Genomic DNA, 24,866 nt, shown 5'->3' on the forward strand with positions numbered 1-24,866 from the left:
ATAATGCTATAAATCACCAAAAATGACATGCAAATTTAATTTCTGGGATTATTTATTTTACAAAAGTAATAAAAAACCAGGATTCAACATGCACAGCAATTTTTCTAAGTGCCCACAGGGATGACCAATACCCGGAGAAAACAGGTGCCACGTACTACACATATTTTTCCATTTTCTTTCTGTAAATTTGGTATATAATTGTCTGTTTGCTTTGTGTAAACATAGCCTGCAGTTCAGCCAAAAAGTCTCAGCGTTTTTGTCATGCAGCAAGTGGTCGCAGCTGAGTCACTAGTGGCTTCCTGGTTGTGCCGAGGAACGCAGAATTTTTCTTTTTTCACAGAATGTGATTTGTGCAAATGGTTTACTGCAAGTCAGACATGATTCATTCACTGACTGTTGGAACTTTGAAAATTCTTTCTGGTTTTAATCTTTCTAACTCTGTAATTTTTGCATTGTTTTTAAAGATAACAAACATGTGAAAACCTGCTCAAAACTTCAGATGATTAAAGGTTCATGAACTAAAGTACAACTTATCAGTTTTTGATAGACGTCAAAATTCAGGACAGTTTTCTTAGCACTGTGCGATAAGGTATTTTTGACCCTTTGTTATACTTAAAAAAAGAACTTTCTTTTTATTTGAAAGAAGAAAATCCATCATCTAGTGTATACACTGCGTATTTGAATGTACAGATACAGACACATAAAAGGAGAAACCTGAACGTTTAACTCTGTCATTGAGGGCATGCTGTTCGTTTATCTTTTCTGATGTTGTTTGAGTCAACTTTGTCCCTCTACTTAGTTCCTCAGAAGTAAGGAAAGCAAATTAGTTCAAAATTGTTCTGAGATGATGAAATATTCCTGTCCTGGTGGGAGTGCTTTCTTCCAGGATGCCTCCATTCACAAGGGATCACTGAATAGTAGGGCTGGACCCGAATATCCGAATATTCGTTCGCTACAGCACTATCCGGATATTAATTTTGGTATCCGAATATTCTTCCCCCCCCCCCGCCCCGCCATCGGACGTCACCTGGCAGAAAGAATATGCAGTGTTACTGTCTTCCCTCCGCCTTCGGCCCACATCGGCTCATCTCCTCGTGTGATCACATAAACATATACACATATGTCTATAACATATACACATATGTCTGTAACATATACACATATGTCGATGTGATCACCCCCTCCTTCCCCCCAGACGAAAATATTCGGCGCTCATCTCTTCCCTGCGCCTTCGGCCCACTTTGGCTCATCCCACCGTGTTCTTCGGCTCATTTCGGCTCCTCCGTTCGTGTTTGTGAACACCACCAGATTGGCCGGGTGGCTGCCGACTCAGACGTCACGCTTCACTTCGTTGCATAAACAGAAGACAAGATGCTGAAGACCGGTGTTTGGGAATTCTTCAGTTTAACTAAATTCTAAACGAGGGCAAAATGTGGACCCGGGAGACCAGACGAACGGATCCGACTATTCGGGCCGTCTCCGCCGCCACTGCCATGCCGCCGCACGAACCACAAGAACGGATCTGAACATTTGGGCTGTCTCCGCGCTGCCGCATCCACCCCCCCACCCCCGTCGGATGTTACGGGGCGGAACGAATATCCGGATATTCGTCTTTGATAGGGCCCGAATATTCGGAGGCCAGAAAACACTATTCGGGCCAACCCTACTGAATAGTGAGCACAGGCGTGTGTACGTTATGTACAGATACCGAAGCCCGTGACTTAAATATGTAGCAGGCAGCATGAAACAATTTAATCACTTGTTCCTTGTATCATTTCCGATGGATCAGTCTGTAGCAGTGGATTTGTAGTAGGATCACAATCATGTGATCGTCAGCAGGCAGCTGACGTAGTGTTCACTTGTAGTCATAGTGACGGCGTGGCACTGTCTTGCAATGATATGGAAATCTTTAACACATCTGTGGATCCAGACGATAGGCCTCATCACTTGGTCCTTGCGTCGTTTCTGACCTTTCCTGAAAATTTCCTCCAAATCTGTTAGTCCGTTTTTGAGTAATGTTACTAACAGACATAAATCGTCACATAACTCCGCCGTTCCTTGGCCAAGTAATAATTATAAACTTTATTTCTATAACACCTTCAAAACAGGGGTTACAAAGTGCTCCACAAAGCATTAGAATACACAAACTAAAGAAATAAAACATCAGTAAAAACAGTGCTAATCTTAAAAAGTCCAATAACTCAGCACAAAAAAATGTAAAAAATAAAAAATTTCCTTGTCTGTATAGATGTGTTTATGAAAAATCTGTGGGTCTGAAACTTGGTTGAAATCAAAAATCTCGACATGTTGGAAAGAAGCTGGATATGTAGCCTCTGCTAAAGTGTGCTCTCTGCAGTGCTTTAGGCCAATCGGTTTGTGTGCGCATTTTTATTACCTCCACATTATCTCAGTCTGCCTTACATAACGCAGTGCTATCATGTAAATAAACCAGTAGCAGCTGCAGCGGCGTATTACTGCCTTCTCATTTTTGAGGTCATGTTAACTATTCTAGCCACAAACTATTTTTAGCTCTGGCGAGGAGGAAATGCATTTTTCATCCTTCTAACTATTTATTTTTTATCACCGCCTCGTGTGCGACAGTGAAGTGCAATGGGCGTTGCATACAAAAGAAGGTTTACAGCTGTACTTTCTCTCCCTGTAGATGAATTTGCACAATTATGCTTGTTATGGAAAAGCATCACTCAACACATCTTGCATGTTGCTGCAGTAAAACTCAAGCTCCAGTGGTGTTTGGAAGCATTAATTTTATATGGTATAGTTAATGTGGGCAACATTTTTGTGTTAAATATGTGTTCTTAAATATGTGAACTTTGCAGCAGTTGAACTTCTTTTAGTGTGAAATATCCAGTAAAACTTGCCAAATATCTTCCAAAGTGGCTCATTGTTATGGTAATGGCATGCATGACTTTCTGTCTACAAAGAAATCTGGGTTGGCTTCAGTAACTGTAACAGCTGTCACATTGTTCAGTTAGAAATGAATTTTCTCCTCTTTCTTTTTTTAACTCATTGTCTTTTTTTGTTTTTCTTTAGTGAGTCAACCTCAGGACAGACGGACTACGATCCATCCAGACCGAACTACCATCCTGTGGAGCACGCATGTTGGAAGCAGGGCCAGAAGTAAGTGGAGCGTACTCATCCTCACTCTGCCCACTCATTTCATCCATCTAATGCAAAAACGTCAGCCCAAGGCCTCAGAGCTGCCTTTTGAAATGTCTTTAAAATAAAAACCTCTCTGCACATAACCACCAAATCCCATCTCTTGGACATTAAAAAGTAAAGAAGGAAAGAAGCACAAGGAGGGGGAATGTATGCACGGTGATCGACTGTCATGATTCAGTTTGTATATAGTTTTGAGACAGCCCTTTGAGGAGTATCTAATTATCTCAATCTTCAGTACATTTCTTGATCCAAATGAGTAATTTTGTTTAAAATTGAAAAATTTTAACTTCTAAGCAACAAGGCTATACAGCCATTGTTCAGCTCAGGCATTTGCACATTTCTTATCTTTTCCTCTGAATTTTACTGGCGTGAAGTTAAGTTTTTTTCTCTTGTGGAGGAGTATTTGATCCTCCAGTCAATACAAAAATCACATTCTGCCTCTGTGCTGTTGACTTTCTCATATGAGATGCCCTGTGATTGATTATTATGGATTATGCTGTGCTGGGTAATTGTAAAGCTTTGGATTCTGATGTGACAGGAGCTACAGTTGAACGTCAGCTCGTCTTTTTCTCTGCTGATATTTGCTTTTAACTCCCACTTATGGATGTCAAAGACAAAGCTAATCAAACCTCGAAACAGGCGAGATTGGAGATGCAAGTTCTTCACCCAGCAGTGATGACAGTCATTGCAATAGTGAATTTTGTGGGTCGATCTTAAGTTGATGCCAGCCAGTGTTTTTTCTTCCTGTGCACCTCTCTGAGTTATACATGAGGAAACTTTCCAGACCAGAAGAGTGCTCTCACTAAGTAATGGAAAATCATTGAAAAATCATGGAATTTTACATCAAGGCCACAGTGCAAGCCATCCTGCTTATACAAGCTTAGACCGGGTCAATTGCTATACAGTGTACAGTAATGTTTATTGATTGCTTTAAGCTGCTTTGACTATCATACAGGTGGAGTTTACTGCTTTAATTGATTTAGTTTTGACATTGAATAAACATTGTAGCTCTCAGACTTTCTCCTTTGCAAACAGAAACCATTTTAGATTTTTTTTTTTAAAGTTGATATGTTGATAGTTAGTTGATTTATTTCCAAGTCTGTGCTCTTCAGAATATTTGAAAAGCATTTAATTCCCGTGGCTCACAAAGGCTGTCTCGAAAAACACACTTTTTTCCTTTTTATTATCCCACCATATGGAGCATAACAGATTTGTTATTCTCATGTCAAAGGACACTCTTTTTCTACCATGGCAGCTCTGACCTTTGTCGTCTCTTGCTGCTGCTTTCATGTAGTTTTGATCAAATCAAAGCTTATTGTACTGTTGCACTAATTGCTCGCTGCTTTGAACAGCTGAGTCAGCTAAACACTGTGAATGTAAAAATCTGTCAGCGTTGATTCTTCGGCTGCTAACTACATGCTCATCACTCTCCAGAGTGCCATACTTGGCGGTGGCTCGCACCTTTGAGAAGATTGAAGAGGACTCTGGGAGGTAAGAGCTCCATATGGAGGAAAAAGTTTTTTTTTTTTTTACCGTATTTTCACGACCAAAAGGCGCACTGTACCAAAAGGCGCAGTCTCAGTTATGTGTGCCATTACTGTATTTAACACACACATAAGGCGCACCTGATTATATGGCGAGGGTTTTATATACAATCCACGCCCACACTTCCCCCTTTAACGTTCTCATGGTGTCCTCTACTACGTCGGCCTTACAACAACACACACAAGCATACAAGTGTGCGTATTTAAAAATAGAGCGGGAGTAAAACTGAGTTTGGTATTCACATTTTTTTTACCGGTAATCGTCATCAATCAAACCCATGGAAGTCCTCATCCTCTGTTTCTGAATTGAACAGCTGCGCTAAACCTCCATCAAACATGCCAGGTTCACTTTCTTCACTGTCAGAGTCACTTTCCGTGCCGTGCGGCGCCTCGGAAATGATGCCGGCTTTTGCGAAAGCTCGAACAACAGTGCCAGCAGACACGTTAGCCCAAGCATTTACAATCCATTCGCAAATTGTGGCGTAACTCGCCCGGCGCTGCCTTCCACTCTTAGTGAAACTGTGGTCTCCATCGGTTATCCATCGCTCCCACGCCGCTCACAGCCTTACTTTGAACGGCCGGTTCACACCGATGTCCAGCGGTTGGAGTTCCTTTGTCAGGCCTCCCGGAATGACAGCAAGCTCAGAGTTCATTTGCTTCACTTGTTTTTTCACATCGGCTGTGAGATGGGCACGCATAGAGTCACAGATCAACAGCGATGGTGATGCGTGGAAAAAACCACCTGGTCTACGTCCGCCTTACAACAACAACAACACACACAGGACGCACTGCACCATAGGGCGCGCCGCACAATTTGAAGAAAATCTAAGACTTTTATGTGCGCCTTATAGTCGTGAAAATACGGTATATATCCGAGAATGAGGTAAAGAGCATTAGGGAGAAAGCGTTTTCGACTTATTCAAAGGACATACACATACCAAACCATTTTTACTAAATTACCACTCGGACTACCTGCTGTGAACTTCTGGAATAAAATTAGAGAAGTGTGTTCCAGCCAGGGAAAGGGAGGAAATTGGATTAATTTTATGGGTAAAGCAGGGAACATGAAGAAATTTTTACAAATAGGTCACCTTCTAGTAATGCTTAACATTTTTTCCCGGCTTTTATGCTCTGCAACTCTTTAGGAAACCGTGATGATGACTTCTTTTGCAGCTCTTGAGTTAAAAATGACTAGAAAGCCAGAAGAAATACAGTTTTAGTGAGGGAAAGTCATGGGATTCTGAGCTTGAGGAAATCAGATCATGACTTTTAAATAATATTTTGTAACCCAAGTCTCTTGCTGCCAAATTGAAAACATCTTTACAGACTTTCTTTTTATCTTTTAGGGATATTGAATGACAAATGCACCGGCAATGAGCTATTATTATCTGGACCCGATGTATAGTGTTTCATAAATGAACTGTTCATCTGCCTCCCCAGCTCTCATTTCCGATTAAAACCCCCCAGACAAATCTCATTTCCCACCTCTCAGTATTTACAGGATGTCCTGAAAATCCGTTTTACTCTTTAACTCTTCCATGTCTCAAAGCAATCGCGTTGTCGTTTCCTAGGCTGAGAAACATCGAGACGCTGTCGAACCTGCTCCGCTCCGTGCTGCTGCTCTCTCCAGGTAAATGCTATTTTATCTCTCCCATAATGCATGCTGATGTAGCTACACAGGCAGCTGGCTGCCAGCCATTCTATCAAGGAGATGATGATGAAGCCAGGTTGCACATAAAAGTGGGAAGACAAGTCTGTTCATTGATGTGTGTTTTTGTTGGTGGGTGTATGAGCGTGTACCTGTGGGGATTACAATGACATTTGTGTCGGTGTGTTGTTGTTGTTCATGCCTGTGTGTCTGAGCCGCTGTGGTATTGTCTTTATTTCTGATTACTGTCAGTGAGTGTGTTTGTATGACTGTGAGTGTGTCTGTGTGTTCACTTTGTGAAGTTTTAGAGTGTGTTTGTGTGCGAGGCCCATGTTTATCAGGGCTCCAGTCTCTTTTTCATCGATGCTCCCAGCTTTCTCGGTCGCTCACCCCAGCAAACAATTTGGATGTTTTCATCCATTTGTTCATTCAGTTCATCCAGAATTGCCATAACTAATAATCCAACTTGCATTTAAAAATTTAAACATTATCTACACGCCGCTTAATCCTCGTTTGGTTCATGGGGGTCAGGAGTCTATCCCAGCTGACTTAGTGCAAAGGCAAGGGACACCCAGTCTATCGCAGGGCTACATATAGAGACAAACAATCTCACTCATATTCACACCTACAGACAATTTAGAGTTACAAATGAACCTCAGCTTGTTTTTTGGACTGTGGGAAGAAGCCGTAGAAGCTGGAGAGAACCCCCGCATGCACAGAGAGAACATGCAAACTCCATGCAGAAAGATCCCATGAAGGCGGGACGTCTAGGACGCGAACCAGGGACCTTCTAGCAGCAAGGCAAAAGCGCGAACCACCAAGCCACTGTACAGCCTCAAATTGAAACTTGATATTTAAGAAATATTTCAATCTGAAAATATACTCATTTCATCACTAACCTCTTCCTGGAGGCTGTCTGATAGAACTTCTATACACTGGTCACAGACTAAACTCTCCACTTATCGATGGACGCTACAATTTTCATTTTCTCATGTTCCTGAAACATCTCGCATACAAGCAAAGATGCACACAAGCCAGGTGGCGGCAGTTCAGTCAGACAGGTGTCTGACCAAAAATCAGTTTTTAAAACAGAATAAGAAGCTTTATTTTCATTATTCTGTGGTGCAACACAGCAGTTCAGAGTTATTTTGAAGGCACTCCTTGAGTAAAACGTGTGCAAAACATAAGTCTAGTTCACTAACAGTCAATAGAAGATTTTCTCAAAAACAAACTTAACAATAGGACGTTTCAAAGCTTAATAAATACGGAAAGGGCATTTAAAACAAGCTATCTTTTCAGCACTGAGTCACTGGGTCCATGAACTCTGCCATCTTGAATACTCAAATAAGATGTTCTAATGTCAGATTTTCCAAAAACCAAGTGATTATGTCTACATTGGCTGTTTTCTCTCTGTGGAATGTGCATTTTAAACCTCAATACTGCAATCAATCATGTTCCCCTAACCGTGGGATGACAAAATCATAATCACTGTTAATTTTTGTTTAAGTTTTCAGCCCTAGTGCAGCATTAGTCATCGTGATTGAATGCAGTAGGACACATTTTTGTCTTCACTGGGTCAGTCGAACTCTCTCGCCTCATTTTGTTTTTTAAATAATCAGCAGAAGACACTTCATCTTTGGAACAAGGTAACAACTGAATGGATTGTTTCACACGTTGGGCAGAAAGAGACCAACTTATCGAATGAAGAGGAGAATGTCCTACTTTGAACCACAATGACTAACGTAGTAGTAAGAGCTTCTCCAAACTGCATAGTGATTGTCATACACTCTTACAAATGCGGCCATGTGAAAGTTAAAAAAGTGGTTTCAGTCTTGAGTCCTGTTTTTTCTTGGTGTGCTTTTGTGTGTGTTTGGTGTTGTCTGACAGTGTTGTTCTGTTAGTGCTGCTGTCTCAGAGTGCGTACTATGAATGTGTCTGTTTCTATTTCTCTGTCGGTGTACTCTCTTTGTAGGCTTGTCTGTTTGAATGTGCTTATGTACTCTGGCTAGAAACCCACCTTTGTGTGTGTTTGTTGTTTTCTAGATGACCTGCTGTGCTGTGTGTATCTGTGTTTGAACCAACTGGGTCCTGCCTACCTGGGGATGGAGCTGGGCGTTGGGGAGACGGTGCTGATGAGAGCTGTTGCTCAAGCGACGGGTAAGAGACGCACAAGCACATGCATGTAACCGCTGTGTTGCACCTAAACACTTACTTGTGCATTCCCTGCCTAACTGCTAATGCTGCCCTTCTCTGCTCATCAGCCGACGAGGCGGCTGCTATTTACCATCTTGCTCTTGTTTCCAGGACGACAATTGGACAAAATTAAAGCAGAGGCGCAGGAGAAAGGAGATCTGGGTCTGGTGGCCGAGAGTTCCCGTAGCAACCAGCGCATGATGTTCCAGCCAGCCAGTCTGACAGCAGGGGGCGTGTTCAGGAAATTGAAGGAAATTGCCAGCATGAGTGGGAACTCGGTGAGCCACAGAATAACATTTTCATTAGAGGAGAGCAGTCTGGAGAAAATATTTTTTTCACTCTATTTGCCTCTCAGTGTTAAGGTCAGGGAGGGAAAAGAAAGGAAATGTTAATGTGATTGTGTATTGAACAAGAAATTATTAGTTTATGTCCCCACTTCAGAGGGACCGGGGTTAATTTTTCAGCTTGTGAATAAGTTGTTACCTGGCTGGAATCTCTTGTGCAATTAGTTCCTTTTCCCTCCCTGCTGCTACTGGATCTTTTTTTCTTGTCTTTATTGAACATGGAATTTGTACTCGTTGGTGACCTCAGTCTTTTTGCATTCTGTCTCTCCTCGCTCCTCTTCTGTGAATCTCAATTTCCTCCCGCCCGCCTCAGGCCATGAATAAGAAAATCGACATCATCAAAGGCCTCTTTGTGGCATGCCGCTTTTCAGAGGCCCGCTACATTGTCAGGTAAAATAAGACTCTCACACACATCTACAGACAGACTCGGCTGCTCGCTCTACCACAGGTGTGCATGCCCGTAGACACGCAGATATTCCAGCAACTTCGCAAATCCCTATGTGTATGTTTAAGCGTGTAGCTCTTGTCATGGGTAGCAGGTGCAAATGGACGTCAACACTGACTGCTGCTGATCTTATGTTTGTGATGGACAGGTCCCTGGCTGGGAAGCTGAGGATTGGACTTGCTGAGCAGAGTGTCCTCTCTGCACTGAGCCAAGCTGTCTGTCTCACCCCACCTGGACAAGGTAGTTTTAAAGAACATCAGTTTGACATCAGTTCTTATGAATTTTATGTGTATTTTTTATGAATTTTATGTGTATTATTTATGTGTATATTTGTATTGTACTTTATATTGTATGCCATCTTTATGACTGCAATATTTTTATCTGCCAGTGTTATGTATTTTTATTGTGCAAAGGACTGCAGATGGAAATTAGCTCTGTGCTAAATCTGGTGCAGGCATCTTTTTAATGTTACTGCACATTGTCCTTTTAAATAAACTAAACTAAACTAAAAAGAACAGGCTCCATTTTAAAACAGCAGTCAGCCGCTTGTATGTACATAAGAGTTTTTGTTTCCTGTAATTATTCCTGCTGTTCGCACTAGCTATTAACCCCCTGAACCACAAGCAGTTGGTGGGCACTTTCTTGCTCCTGTCACATTTTACTCACAGTGTGCTCATTTTTTTTTACTGCAATAATAAAATCCTGCACCTCTATTGAAACAGAGCAATCATGGCTAGAAGGAGAAAGAAGTCAAGAATATATTTTGTGCAGAATAACTATAAGTTAATACATGAAGAAACAAAATGAAAAAAATCTAAAGGTTTAATTTCTTCCACTGCTTAATTTACAAAAAGAATAGATCTGGTATCAACATGTACACACTTTTTTTCTAATTGCCCACAGCTTGTATCCATTCTGGTGATTGTATATACAACAAATATTTTACTACATACAGTTTTAGTTAGTTTCCAGAATTCTCCTTTCCGCGTTGTGTAAACACAGCCTGCAGTTAATTTTTTTTGTCAGTTGACATTTGTCTACAGCTGAGTCATTGAGGCTTTCCCAGCTGTGCTGAGAAGTGCAGAATTTTTTTGTTTGCGACAGAATCTGATTAGAGCGAGCTATATGATTTTTGGGAAATTTTAAATCAGACGTGAAAATACAGATTTTGATAAAATGTCGCAATTTAAGCTCATATTTGATTCAGTTTATTGTCAGAACGTTACGTTATGTCAGATTTTTAGTCAAGAACCACTGGAAAGTTGAAAATTGTTGACAATTCTTTCCATTTTTACAATTTGTACATCTGATAAATAATGTAATTTGTAATTTGTTTCTTTATGATTTTTTTTGTAAATTATTATTATTATTTTTTTGGGAAACACGATGTACCTTTCCATATGTTGGTGGATTTCAAAGGGTTTATAGAATCCCTACCCAGCCAAGTCTTCAGTTTTGTCAGTCTAGTCAGAAAGTAAGAATGCCCAACAATTTTCCTGCAACACCACCATGGTTTAGTGAACTTGATTTGTCGACCGTATACGTTGCAGCAACAGCGATTGTGGAAGATGACTGTATGTCAAACTGTGTGGGGTAGGCCTAATAAAATCCTGGTTCACAGTCTGTCAGATTGTGCTATATCAGTTGGAGGCCTGTCACATTGCGCAATAAATTCCCGGTGAATTGTAGCAAATGGAGAAAAAAAAGCTCATGAGCAGAAGCACATCATCACCTCATGTCATCTATCTGTGCCTGTCTTGCATTAAAAGAAAAAACAGTCTAGCTGTAGTGCCGGCAATTCTCTGTCCTTAAAAATGTGTTTTTCCTTATTTAGTTAAAAATGGGACTCAAAAATTGTGTGGTGTGTTTTGTGTCATTTGAAACTGTATGCTGAATATTTTGTTGGTGGTTCTACCAGCAGTCGATTGTGAATTTTTTGCATTTGGTTGGAAATGGTGGCATTGCAGTGGTCTCACACAGCCTAAAATCACAGCATAAATGTAGAATAATGAAGATTCTTACATTATCTTCAGATGAACATATATCTGGATTTTATATGGTTTCCTACAATGAAGTTTGCATGCTTTTAATGGCTGAAATAATAAAGCTCTTGATGATGTAATACCATTATACTATTGAATACATTTTAAAAAAAATTAAAGAAGAAGCCCAACAGGGAGGTCACACTGAGGGAGGTACAGTGTCACAGTAAGTGTTAATTATTCTGCGCACTGACTAGAACTGTCACAACACACGTTTAAGGTGTAAAGGAGCCCGATATACGACCACATACGTGTCCAAGCAGAGAACGTTTAAACTGCTCTCCTGTCACATGTAATTTGACGCCTGATACATATTTTCTCACCAGTATGTTTCTAATTTCATCAGTTTTAAGGAGGAAGTTTTGACAGCACGTCTCTCGCCACCTGCTTTCAGAGCTGATCCGACCTGCTCTCACTGACACCTCAGACAGCGAATTAATCGAATTCAATCCTGACTTATTAATATGCGTAGTCTTAGTCACGACTGGAGGTGTGCTTTAATAAGAGTCAATTAGACCAGCGGCTTGGTGGGGAAATTTGCATTGATCTGTGGTCTGGTCTGGAAATGTTTTTCTCTTAACATTTTTTATTTATTTAACCATTATTTAATCAGGCAGGTCAACTAAGAGCACATTCTTTGCTGGGCTGAAGTGGATCATTGCGATGAATAATTAATCACGATAAATTATTATTCAGCCATTTTAAATATTATTATTAGTACTAAACTGAGACACAGTAATTCATTTAGTCTTTTGTCTTTATGTTATCTGAACCATTTGGAGCACAGTGGGACTGAAATTGCATTTCCAGCTCGAGTTAAGTATTCGTTGTTAAAAAACACACACACACTGAAGTGCAGCTATACACAAGTAATTGCCCTGCTGTAAGTCTGCTGTATTTCCTATCCTTTGAAGTGCTTCTGAACTTTCATCCAACAAGTCTTTGGTCATACAAATGTTCAAACACTTACACAGATCTGTTTGAAATGCGTTTTTTTCCCCCCCTTCTTCCTTATAGGTTTCCCTCCCGCTGTTATCGACGCAGGGAAGGGGATGAGTGCTGAGAGCAGGCGGGCCTGGATCGAAGAGAAGAGTCTCATTCTCAAACAGACTTACTGGTAAGTGAAGCCTAAACAAACCCCCTCGTTTCACTTTGCAGTCTCTGCTCGGTGCCACCACAATGCCTCATCCCCCCCTTAAGTCTTGTCCCTCATTCTGCCTCACTCATTCTGCTCACTTTCTGTTTAGAAGATATTGATTTCTTCTTTTTTTTTGTTTGTTTTTTTTCTTCCCTAACACGCTTGTCTCGTCCCGGCCAGCGAGATGCCCAATTATGACGTGATCATCCCTGTTCTTCTGAAAGAGGGCATAGACCAGCTGCCCAATCACTGCAAGCTCACTCCAGGTAAACAGCCAATTGAGAGGCAGAAAGGTTATTAGATCCAAGACTGTGATTGGTTTGTGTTTATTGATCCATTCAGTGGAGGTGAGTCAGTTATTTTAGTTGACTCATTTATCACAGGAAGATAAAAGATAGCGCTAAACTAAGGATTAGCTCTCAATTATGCTGTTGTCAAGCTATTTGTGATAAGCAGCCTTGGCACTAAGTTAGGAAATTAATACCGGCCACCATCTGAATGGTACTAAATTGGGAAACTAAATTGGCCGATGTTGGTCAGTAAGACAAATCTAGCAGCTATTTTGGCATGTAATCAATCGGCATTCAGACGGGGCTGTTCTGTTCTGAAATGTGAGATACTTAACCGAGTGAATTAATTATGTTTTGCTTTTTTTTTTTTTTTTGTTGGATAGGACCGGCTGATTTGGACAAAACACTTTATAGTCCTCTTAAATCCTTGCTCTGTAAAGCTGCATTTGCTTGGTGTATTTCATTAGATCACTCCTTTGCTGCTTTTGAACTTTGCAGCGCCGCCCAGGGGGATGTGAGTCAGAGAACTGTAATATTAGGGCCAAATGAGAGTATAAACAAACTAATTTCAACTGTGGTTTTGTCACAAGAAACAGTTGTGGGTGTGATGCTGATGCGTCATGTGGGATTGTGTCATTGAAGCTAATTTCACAGCTTCTGGGTTGTTGTTTTTTTTGGTTTTTTTTTGCAAACGGATACGAGATCTGCCTCGTAACCCTGAGGTCTGTGAGCACCAGCCCCATGACGCTCTTCTCCGCTTCACACGTCACCAGAAAAAGTGGCAAATGAAGAAAACTTCTCCTGGGCTAACTCGCAATTACTTCCTCGCCTGTTTATAATTCATGAAAAATGCATGACAGTATTATTTATTTCTTTGCGTGTTTGTTTTTTCGGTGTCCTGCTGTGTTTTTTTACCCGTCTCCCTCCACCTTCTTCTTTCAGGCGTGCCGCTGAGACCCATGTTGGCTCACCCCACTAAGGGGGTTGGCGAAGTGATGAAGAAGTTCGACGAGGCGGCGTTCACCTGCGAGTACAAATACGACGGCGAGCGTGCACAGGTGCGTGCTTGCGTGTGTGCACGTGGATGGCATTGTGACAGGGTGCAACTGTTTGTTTTTCTCGCGCTTGGCACCGAACATATGCCTTCTGAATTTTGCATGCATATACCTTTCGGCTGTGTTCTTTGACTATGAAGTGTTGCCGTTGTGTGACTCTCGCTGTGAGTGTGTGTGTGTGTGTGGCTGTGCCTATTCTTTTAAGATAAACAGTAGTGCTGCTTCTACTCTGGGCCTGTGGGCAGAGCAAGCTACTTCTTCTGCCGCTGTGGCCCAGAGAGAAGTGGTGAGGAGAAAGAAGTAGGGAGGGGAGAGGTGAGGAAAAGAGGCTGTAGACGGATAAGGCAAGACACATCAGAGGGGGAGAGGGAAGACACAACAGGAGACAGCAGTGGGGATGAAGAAATTTCAAGAGAGAGACATAAAGAGACACGGCAACAGTGAGATTGTAATGTAAACCCCTCCAGCTGTATTGTTAATTTTGGACAGTCATGCCAATAAAGTGCCTTTGAACTGAGTTGAATTGAGAAGAAGGGAAAGGAGAAACAGACACAGGAAGGAGGCAGAGCAAAGCCAGTCCTATGACGTCCTCCTCTTCTGTCTCTCTCTGTCTCCTGGGCCTCACTGCAGTGGACTTTACCTCAAACCGCCAGTAGAGGGACTCATGATACACTAGTCGCTTTAACACTCCCCCTCTGTGTGTGTGTGTGAGTGTGCGTACAGGTGAGTGTGTGTTTGGAATTGGTGAATAGCCACAAGAATGTCTGCCTGTGTGGCAGCTGATGAATCAGACTTGTTGTGTGGGTATTTATTTCTATTTTATGAGTTTATTTATCTGAGACAATGATAATTGATGAAGAGAGAAGCTGTAAGTGAACAAAATAATTTCTTGTCCCAGGCCGAATGTTAAAAATGCGTCCCGAAAATAGAATAGAGCAGCATGCAGTGGAGCACAGTAACTGAAAACTAGGTATTCTGCCACTGTAAAAAGACATGGTAGTCAATTACAGTCCAACATGGGAAGATCTCGTGTTTAACCCTCTGAACCCCAAGCAGTTCTTGGGCATTTTTTGATTCTGTCACATTTTCGTGCACTGTGAGCTCATTTTTACTGCAATATAAAGAGCACAACCTTGACTAGAATTAGAGAGAACTTCAAAATACCTTTTTTATCATGCCCGTGGGTGTTACCAATATAGTAAAAATTGCGACTCTACCTATTTCATATATTTTAATACTCACATTTTGGATTTGTATCCATACTGTGTCCCATCTATTTAGTGTATAAACTGCCTTCAACTCAGCCGAAGATTGCCTGAATTTTTTGTGAAGTCACTGTATGTTGCATTTGTATTGCTCATGGCTTTTCGGTTGTGTAGAGGAATTCAGATATTTTAGTTTTTGTACAGAATCTGGTTGGAGGAAGGAGTTTATTTTTGCTATTTTCTCTAATTGAGACATGTAGGATAGTATTATTTCTCTGAACTATCACATTAAACTTCTATATAGTTACAAAAAGTCACAGATGGGTAGTTCAAGAACAATCTGAAAGTTTAAAATCCATCGATTCTCTCTGTTTTTACCCTTTCTGGCTTTGACAAATGACAACATGCCTTTCAAACCCACCAGCAGGTTGTGCGATTAAGAGGATTAGAAACAGAAAATAAACGCAAGGAGATTAATGGATGACAAGACAGAGTAAAAGAGGGCAAGAAAGATGACAACTAGTATCCTAGTGTTCATGCATCTGGGCAATCTGTTTGTTGAGCTCTCAACACCCAGCTCATACTTGTCTAATGCCCATAATCCAAATTTGTTTCATATGGGTTTATAGTCTTCACAGCACATGTTATCCAAGTCTGTTCAATATGAACGAAAATATAAATGAAAACTGAATGGGTACGTTGGTTAGATGGATTGCAAACATATAAGAGGAATTCAAATCTGAGACCGAAGCAACATGACCTCCACACATGCATCTGGAAAGAGGACAGCTCGCCAGACAAAAAAGTGACGGATAACAGTCATACAGAAGAGGGGAGAGAGGGAGCGATAGCAGCTTGATAATGGGCTGACCCAACAGAGTGTCAATTGCTTGTTTTATCCCCAGTATTATGTCAAGCGGGAGCTGACACAGAAACTGGGATGCCTCTCAACATCACACGAAAAAGAATGACAGAACTGTTCGCACTCTCTCACCTACATTGACAGCTTCTGTTTGCAAAACTGAAATTACCGTGTAGACGGCTGGATTGATTAGATAGGAATGTATCTGTTCAACAGACACCACTGAAACACTTTCTGTTTAGGTATGTTTAAGGCTTTGGGAAATTAGGATGATGAAAAATTGTGATTTTTTTGCTCTGGCATTTTGTTGACCCAACAATTAATCAATTAATCTAGAAAATGTTTGGTAGATTAGTTGTTAATTGCAGCTTTTGCATGCTAATCACCCTCACACTGAGAAGAACAACCTTCCACACTGAGTGACCATAAATATTTGCAGCTTCTTTTCCCTTTAGAAATCCATTTTTGCACGCAAAAACAATCCTCGCTGCTGTCAGTGCAGAATGGCAAAGACTGTACTGATTAAGCATACACGCCATGGAAGTCCTGACAGAAGGAAAGCAGTAACTGGCTGGCATCCAACCTGTACACTGCTATCTCCATCAGCCACAGCATGACTGCAGGACTCTATAATCATATAGCCTTACACTATGGCTTACTCAAAAAACAAAATTGTATGGTGAAGTATAATTTGGCAGCAGTTATAACTTTTTATTTGATAAATTATGCTTCCACTCTGACACAGTGACCGTTTTCGAAGGCAAAAATGTGTGTAGTCTCTTCTTGGCATAGTGTGCAGTGGTAATGAATTCCACCTACACATATATGTCCTGTGGTTAGTTGTCAACAACAATAGCTGTTGTTCTTCCCTCGAGACAATGCATGCATCCTTCACACCGCACATCCATCTATCAGACTTAATAGTAAAATCACAGCATTCAACCAGCTTAAACAGATTTCTAAACCAAGCCATTTTGTTTCGTGTTTATTTATTGTCTTGTGGGTGTCTTTGCTTCTTTTGTTTTCCCCACAGATCCACATCCTGGAGAACGGCGAAGTCAAAATATTCAGCCGCAACCAGGAAGACAACACCAGCAAATACCCCGACATCATCTCCCGCATTCCCAAGGTAAAACACTTGAGTGCTGCAGCTCAGCCCCCAGGAGGGTGTGGAAGAGGAGAATGGGTCTGAGCTGTGACTGTCAAATGAGGGCTTTTACAGCTGTACTGATAACAACTGAGCACATTTGTCCCGCTCACTCAGTCTTTCATTTTACTGCTTTTCCTCAACCTGTCTCTCACCTGTCTTGTTTCCGTGTGCACGCTGCTGCTCCTCTCTGCCTCGGTCTGTCACAGTCTGAGCTTCACCCGTCTTTACCCTTACCTACAGCCATCGGGACCAAGCACTGGTCATTAAATCTGTTTTTTTGTTCTTACCTACAGAGATGTCTACTAATGATGGGAATGCTAAACCAGCTTCTCCTAAAGCTTCCTGTCTCTAATGTCAAAAAAACTTATCCATTAAGTTTAATTCGCAGCTGTGGGTAGCCTTGCCAAATTAATGAGGATCTCCATGTGAGGGGGAGTGAGAAAAAGATCACCACTACCTGAAGCTTTGGCAGTTGGCCTGAGGTTATCTGAGCGCTCTCACTGCCTCGGTGCCTGCTGAGTCTGTTTTTTTTCTGCTTTGCTAAAGAACAACGGTGAATTACCAAATAAATCTCCATCAGTTTGCACTCTTCTTTCATTCATTTTCTTTCCAGGGCTTTGTTGGGTGTGGAACCAAAACGTCAATAACATTAAAATAAATCCTCACCTGGTCTGTTCCAGTCGGTTCAGGTTATTGAATCAGATAAATTCTCAGGGAATATTACTGATGGGATCCTTGGCTAGAATTTATTAAGACATAATTTATACCTGGAGCTTGTTAGAGGACACAGGTGTGCTTCTCCTGTGCTGATTTTCACTTGGTGTGTTTGTTTACCAAAACATGTTCAGGTGAAAGACAGCACTCCTGTGGTTAGCAAAAAGAAATATTATCACCTCATGTCATCATTTAGATAAATTCCAATTTGGACTAATGAACTCACAAGACTGCGAAGATTTAAAACGACCTGTTTTGCATATTACTAACAAAATCTTCTCTGGATTCCTGTTTGGTGCTTGTAGTTTGTCTGGTCAAACTTATCTTTGGTGGAATTCACACTTTGTGAGGCTTCTTACCAAGAGGTATTGTTTGTGGTGTCAAGGTTGTCATTAATTAAATCCAAGTCTTACACCTGGTAGCTCTGAGGTGAGAAACTTTAAGGTTGTAGGGTCAAACAAGGCAACAAATTTTCAGTTGCTTGACACATAGCAGTCCACATAGGCCACTTTCACTGGGGTTCAGTGTAGCCGACTTTAATTGTGTCGACCTGTGAGCACATTATGTTCTACCCACATCAGGGGAATACCCGATGACTTGACTGCAGGCGGTCAAGCTGATATGGTCTCCCACCTCAAACTAATCATTGTCTTGTGTTCAACATGTGTGGCTGTGGCTGTGCTTAGAAAAGCCTCGATGTGTTCAGCCTTCAGGACTTGTATAGCTTCTACCTGAATCAGGACTGTTTGGAGTTTAGTTTTATTTCTAATTTACTTTTCAAAGTTGTCAGTATATTATCTGTGTCACATTAAAAACTCTCTGCTGCTGGGACATTCTGTTTGCCTTTGGGGTTTAAGTCACTGATGATCGAGTGGTTCAAAGCTGGCTGTGAAATTTTGTTGCATGTTGCTTCCTTAAGCTGGTAATAAAAGATGCATGTGGCACCACCAGTTTGTTGGTAGAAAGTTTTGAAATCTTAAATTTGATATTTGGTCATCACCATCTTGGTCTTTTGCAACCAACCTGCATGAATAAGGGATAGAATCTGACTGAACTCAAGGACGCTACGATATGATAACAACCTGTCAATCGCAAGGTAGCATGTCCTGCTTTATCTTATGTTTTATTGTGCATGAGACCATAATTTAGAAAAACACCATGCTGTATTGACGTTGACTTACAACTTGCAATCGTGATTGTAAACTCTTTTATTCAGAAAATGTTTACCGAGGCTACAAATAAAGTGAAAAATTGAGGTATTTTCTCATAGACTTCTATATAGTCTGAGGAGTCGCCCCCTGCTGGCTGTTAGAAAAAATGCAGGTTTAGGTCACATCTGCATCAATCTCGTTTTGCCAACCTATTCTGTAGAACATAATAGTCTGGCTGCACCTTATTAGCATTCAGCTGCAGGTGAAAAATTCAGCCATTAAAATAATCAACCATTATGCCAATCGTCGTCATCTTGGGTGGGGCTAAGCGAACAATGCAAACGATCCAAGTTCTTCGCAAAACTTGAAGTTTTCGGTGTGACTGGTTGCAAGCCAAAAAGTGGTTGTTTTTGTGTGTAATGAAGAAAAGAGTAACACCCACAGCAGAAGGGAACAATAGATCTGCCTAAAATAAGCAGCCAATGACAGGTTTATACCATCAGTCTATCTATCTGAGGAGTCAGACTGTTTCTGAACTGGCTTCACTTTTCAGACCCGAAGGCTACATCTGTCTTTTATATGTACGTCTATAAGACCTGTTTTATACTTTCCATGGCCATAATTATGCAAGGGTTCTCTAGCATATGTGTGAGATAGATTATAGCTTCTCCGCCAATCTAAAAAAAAATTGTGTTAGCGACTATGCTACGAGAGCAGTAGTGTCCATACTTAGTGTTCATAGTGTGTAAGCGCAAAATACATAGATTTGAGCTATTATTCAAGTATTGAATAGAGTCCAGTGGACCGAAAAAATTATATCACATCCACGTCTGTGCACATATCCACTGAAGAGTATATTCAAGGCTTAATAGCTCTTTTTCCCAGCAGACATTTTGACTCGTAGCAGGAAAATTTTATGCTAACCAACATTAGCATAGCAATATTTCTCTTTTATTAACTAGCCTCCCCTCTCATCATACGATAGCAGAACTTGGACCTAATTCTGATCTATTCTAATGTTAATTACACCTGTCCTTTTCCTGCTTTGACATATGGAAATGTCAGCTGTGAAGAAGGTCTACAAAGGCATAAAAAGGGCCTCCAAAGGAAAATGACCAGTAGTCTCTTATTGTGAATCGGCTTTAGGAAATGCAAAAGCTGTGTTAATTCCTCCAGAGCTCCTCTACACAAAAAGATAAGAAGTTATCTAGTCTGCAGATTAGTTTCAGGAGTTTACAGATGCTCACACTGTGGTTACATGAACAATCAGACCTTTAACACGAGGTTAGAAAAAACTTTTTACCTCCACCTGCTGTCCTGCTCTGTGCCGGCATGACTTGAATGGTTGCTCATCTCACCTCAGTCAATCTCAGTGTTTCTCATAACTTCAGCCATCTCACGTTTGCCTCGCACAGACTTTCATCTCTGGGTTTTTTGCTCATTTTTTCCTCCAAACTTTAAAACCTGCATGGCTCTTTGTCTCTCACCTTTGTTGCTCTTTCTGTCCACATGTCTCTCTGTCTAATCACTCGCCGCCTTTCTTCTTCATTACTTCTTGATGATATCTGCTCCTTCCTTTACTGCTCTTGGATCTCTATTCACCTCTCTTTCTCTTCTCTTGTCTTTCCAGCTCTCATCCTTTTTTCAGCTTTGATATGACATGTCTGTAATTTCACCTTTTTGGTCTGTTATTCTGCCTCTTATAGTCTTTTCCTCTCACTCCCTCTCGACTCCTTCGTACATATTCGCTCTCGCTCTTTCTCCTTATTGCCTGTCGATGCTCTTGACTGCTGTCGTCCCTCACCTCTTTTTGTTTTTGCTTTCGTTTCCCTTTATATCCCCGTCTCCTTTCTCGCAATTTGTCTTTCACACTAGTCTCTCCACACAGATCCTTCCATTTAAAACCTTTCTTTTCACCTCTTCCTGTGCCTTCTCCTCATTCTTTCTTCGCTACTTTATCGTTTCTTTCTTGTAATTTTTTAACCTTTCTGCTTTCCTGTCTCTCACCTCTCCTTCTCACCCTCACTGCTGCCTAAATTGGGAGATTCTGAATCGAGAAAAAAGCTGTTAACTGAGAGAAAAGTTTGGGTGTTTGTGATTCATTTGCATGATGTGAGAAAGATGCAGCAGTCGGAAGTGATAGCATCATTTGGCTTTATTTTGTTTGTGCTCGAAATAATTCTCCTGTTGTTTATGAAATTCATGACTCATAATTTATGGTATTCAATTAACTTATATTTTGAAAACAGCCCGTGTTTGTCGTTTAAATGAAGCTTTCATCTCAGGAATTGATTAGTGATCATTAACTTGGCATAGAATTGATTAAAAGAAGTGCTTGGATTATAATTTGCATCCTCTGTCTTGACAATATGTTGTCATGGCAGCATGTCCGTGTGTGTCAACAAATTTTGCAAGCACAATAAACAAACAAAGCCTCAGTAAAAGTTCACACTAACACAGGTTGCCTGCATAGAGGAGATGGTGCGATTAGATTTTACAGCACCTTGCTGCATTATTTTGCATATTAATCAGTGAAAACCAATTTTCCTGAAGGCACCACAGTGCCTCTGCTTTAAATTATGCATTAATATTAATAAATTAATATTAATACAGATGCATTGATAGTTAATTAATGCATCACTTAGCCTAATGACCTTGTGAGGATAACTAGTTGTGTTTGACGTATTGGACTATTTTCAAACAACCTGTTACCTCTAATGTGTCTCTTGCCCTTAACTCTGATTAGCTTTCTCTGATTACTATTTCAGATTCATCTCTCTGATCATCTCTGTTTGGTTCAGGTTGCTTTCAAAGAATCCTGGTGGTACCGAATCGAGAGTTTAAGCCTCACACTCATGACTTAGTGGCTCAGATGATTTGCAGCCACTCGGCTTGATCTTGAGAATCGGCTGCGCTAGTCAATATAATCTGCCTATAAGCTACGCGGTTTATCCTCAGCTTAAACCCTATCAGTGTTTCTCTGCACAGGGAAATAACTATCAGCTGCCAGAGCCTTTTTAGTCCATACAGAAAAGATAAACAACAAACAAACTGCAAGATGTTACAGAAAATTAGGCTTTTTGGCACAATGTGGGCATCAGACCAAAAGAGGGGGTGTGCTTAACAGTTTGGTAACTGGTTGAATAGAAGAGACTACAAAAAAAACCTCCAACAGAAGCAAGAAATGTGGAGGAAAGAAAGTGATAATGTGTTGACTTCCAGAGCAGTTGGCAACAAATTGAGGGCAGCTACAGGTCCGGAAACAGCCTGAACATGTCTTCAATTTGATTGCCTGTATTCATGCCTTTTAGAAGCTCCAAGTCGAGTCTCGTGCTGAGTTTGAAGTTTGTTGGATTTACTTCAATAAGACTTTCAATCTTCTGACAATCTTGTGTTTGCTGCAGCAGATGTTGCCGATGCGTAAACTGTCTTTTTTTTTAATCTACAAAAGCTCTTCTCCTCTCTCATCTCTCTCAGTGTAATCCCTTAACTTTATTTTGTTTCCTAATTTCCATTTGCTTCATCTTTATCATGTTTTTTTTGTTTGTTTTTTTTTCCCCAGGTGAAGAAGGACTCAGTGGTGTCCTGCGTCCTGGACTCGGAGGCGGTGGCTTGGGATCGTGAGAAGAAACAGATCCAACCCTTCCAGGTCCTCACGACTCGGAAGAGAAAGGTATGAATGGAGACGAAGGTACTGGGGTGGATGCTTGTACGCCTGACCCTTGTAAAGGTCCAGAGGAGAAGATAATGAAAGAAGAAAGAAGAAGTGAAAAGGTTGAAGAGAGAAAACACGACAGAGATAAAGACCCGAAGGTGGAGGAGAGTAAGATAATAGAGTGAAATGATCCGGCAGACTGAGGGAGATGGACGGAAACAGAGCAGACAAAAAGAAGGAAAGACTGATAAATAGGAGACAGAAAAGCCAAATGGGTCGAGAAGCGAGGAGAGGGGTGTGAGATTGCGAATGTCAGCAAGATGTTTATTCAGTTTTGATCAGAATAACGGCCTCTTTCCACCACACCAATCACATTAGAGCGAAACTGCCCCCTTTACCTTGTCTTTTTTTATGCATGATGGCATCCTTGTAAATTAGGAAAGGAGAAATGAAAGTGCAAGTATTGGGAACATGATGATGAAAATGGCTGAAAATGATTATCTTGATGATTCCCCCCCCCCCCCCCCCCCCCCACTAGATACAGTTACTGCCACTATGAAATCATGATTATTTGTAATGATGGCTTGATGCACAAACTGATTGTCCTGGCCTTCTGGCATTTTCTAACAACATCTCAACTGTTTCAGTATCACACGCACGCCTGCTGAAATGAAATATTTCACATGAGGAGATGAGAGCCGATATGCACTAATTAAACATCATTAATGAGCGGAGAGGAAAGTAATGAGGGAGTGAAGAGGAGAGTGAAGGAGAGCAGGGATACATCAGAAGAGAAATCTTTCAGGTTTAAAGCCTGCAGAGGTCTAATTGTGGACGCTGTTGTTTAATTTCCCTCCTCTGTCCTGATCACATCTCGCAGGAGACAGTGCGGCACAAATGTTTACAGCAACTACAATGCAATCAGCCCTTTTCTGTTTCCATTGCAGCTTCATCTGCAGGTCTGCCAAAACAACCACAAAATGCTCGTTGGTGCTTTTAACCCCAGTTCTGTTTGTATGTAGGAAATAGAGTATTACAAGGCACATTATGTCCACTTTTTGTGTCTGTTAATGGTGATGCTAGAGAGGAGAACGCTGCTACTCAATGATGACATCCAGAGATTAGAAAACTGGCACTCATTGAGCTCTCCGTACGTCAGTTTTTGTAGGTTTTTTTTTGCACTTTTGCCCCCAAAGACAGCCCTGGTATAGGCTCTACAGTCTTGCTATCAGAATGTGCAGAAAGGTTAAGACAAACCAAAACAGCCTGCAAGTTTTAGCAGTGGAAAACATCATTTTTTTTTTTATATTATGGAATTAAGTAAAGATTAATGCATGCGAGTTACTCCATACAACCTAGCACTTTAGTAGAAATGAGTTGCAACCCAGTAACAGAACCATCTAACTGAGCTTATATTAGCTTTTTAATACATTGTGCATTTAGAGTAGAGATTGATTAATTATTTGTTAACAGATTGATTGGCATTAATAAAATTGGTCAATATTATACTAAGCAATAGGGAAGGAGATGAAGAAAATATATTTTCGATCAGCTGTTGTACTTGCTGGAACCACCAGATAAAATTTTACTGTTTAACACACTAGTTCATGTCAAGTTTCTAGTTACTCGATGAATGATTGACAAGACTGCTGATTATCAGCTAAGAAAATTATTAAAACATTTGCATCCCCAATTTAGAGTGAAGGATGTTAGAGATATTATGTACTGTAGTCAGGTAATCTTCACCATTTTTTGATAATAAGCTGATTGGTAATGATAAATTTGCAAGTTAAGAACATGAAATAGATTTTATTAAAATCGGATGTTAGCACTTTATTTGCTGGCTCAGAATGAGTCTTTGGTGAGGGGATGACTCTATACACTACTGTTCAAAGGTTTGGGGTCACTCGGGCATTTTCATGTTTTCCATGAAAACTCCCACTTTTATTCATGTGCTAACACAATTACACAAGGGTTTTCTAATCATCAATGAGCCTTTCAACACCATTAGCTAACACAATGTAGCATTAGAACACAGGAGTGATGGTTGCTGGAAATGTTCCTCTGCACCCCTGTGGACATATTCCATTAAAAATCAGCTGTTTCCAGCTAGAATAGTCGTTTATCACATTAACAATGTCCAGACTGTATTTCTGATTAATTTAATGTTTTCTTCATTGAAAAAAGGTGCTTTTCTTTCAAAATAAGGACATTTCTAAGTGAGCCCAAACTTTTGAATGGTAGTGTATG

The 24,866-nt window shown here is 40.8% G+C and overlaps 1 protein-coding gene across 1 annotated transcript in view; it reads left to right on the forward strand.

The window, feature by feature from the left end:
* lig1 (ligase I, DNA, ATP-dependent) overlaps positions 1–24,866 on the forward strand; it is a 90,222-nt gene that overhangs the window by 25,935 nt on the left and 39,421 nt on the right. Inside the window, 12 exon segments of the mRNA XM_051953303.1 lie at positions 3,052–3,138; positions 4,615–4,671; positions 6,296–6,354; positions 8,416–8,529; positions 8,677–8,843; positions 9,223–9,299; positions 9,503–9,594; positions 12,414–12,513; positions 12,715–12,800; positions 13,767–13,882; positions 16,980–17,075; positions 22,524–22,634. Coding sequence (XP_051809263.1) covers positions 3,052–3,138; positions 4,615–4,671; positions 6,296–6,354; positions 8,416–8,529; positions 8,677–8,843; positions 9,223–9,299; positions 9,503–9,594; positions 12,414–12,513; positions 12,715–12,800; positions 13,767–13,882; positions 16,980–17,075; positions 22,524–22,634 — 1,162 coding nt within the window.

This window comes from Acanthochromis polyacanthus, chromosome 9 (assembly GCF_021347895.1).
Source record: "Acanthochromis polyacanthus isolate Apoly-LR-REF ecotype Palm Island chromosome 9, KAUST_Apoly_ChrSc, whole genome shotgun sequence".
In the NCBI taxonomy this organism is placed as follows: domain Eukaryota; kingdom Metazoa; phylum Chordata; class Actinopteri; family Pomacentridae; genus Acanthochromis; species Acanthochromis polyacanthus.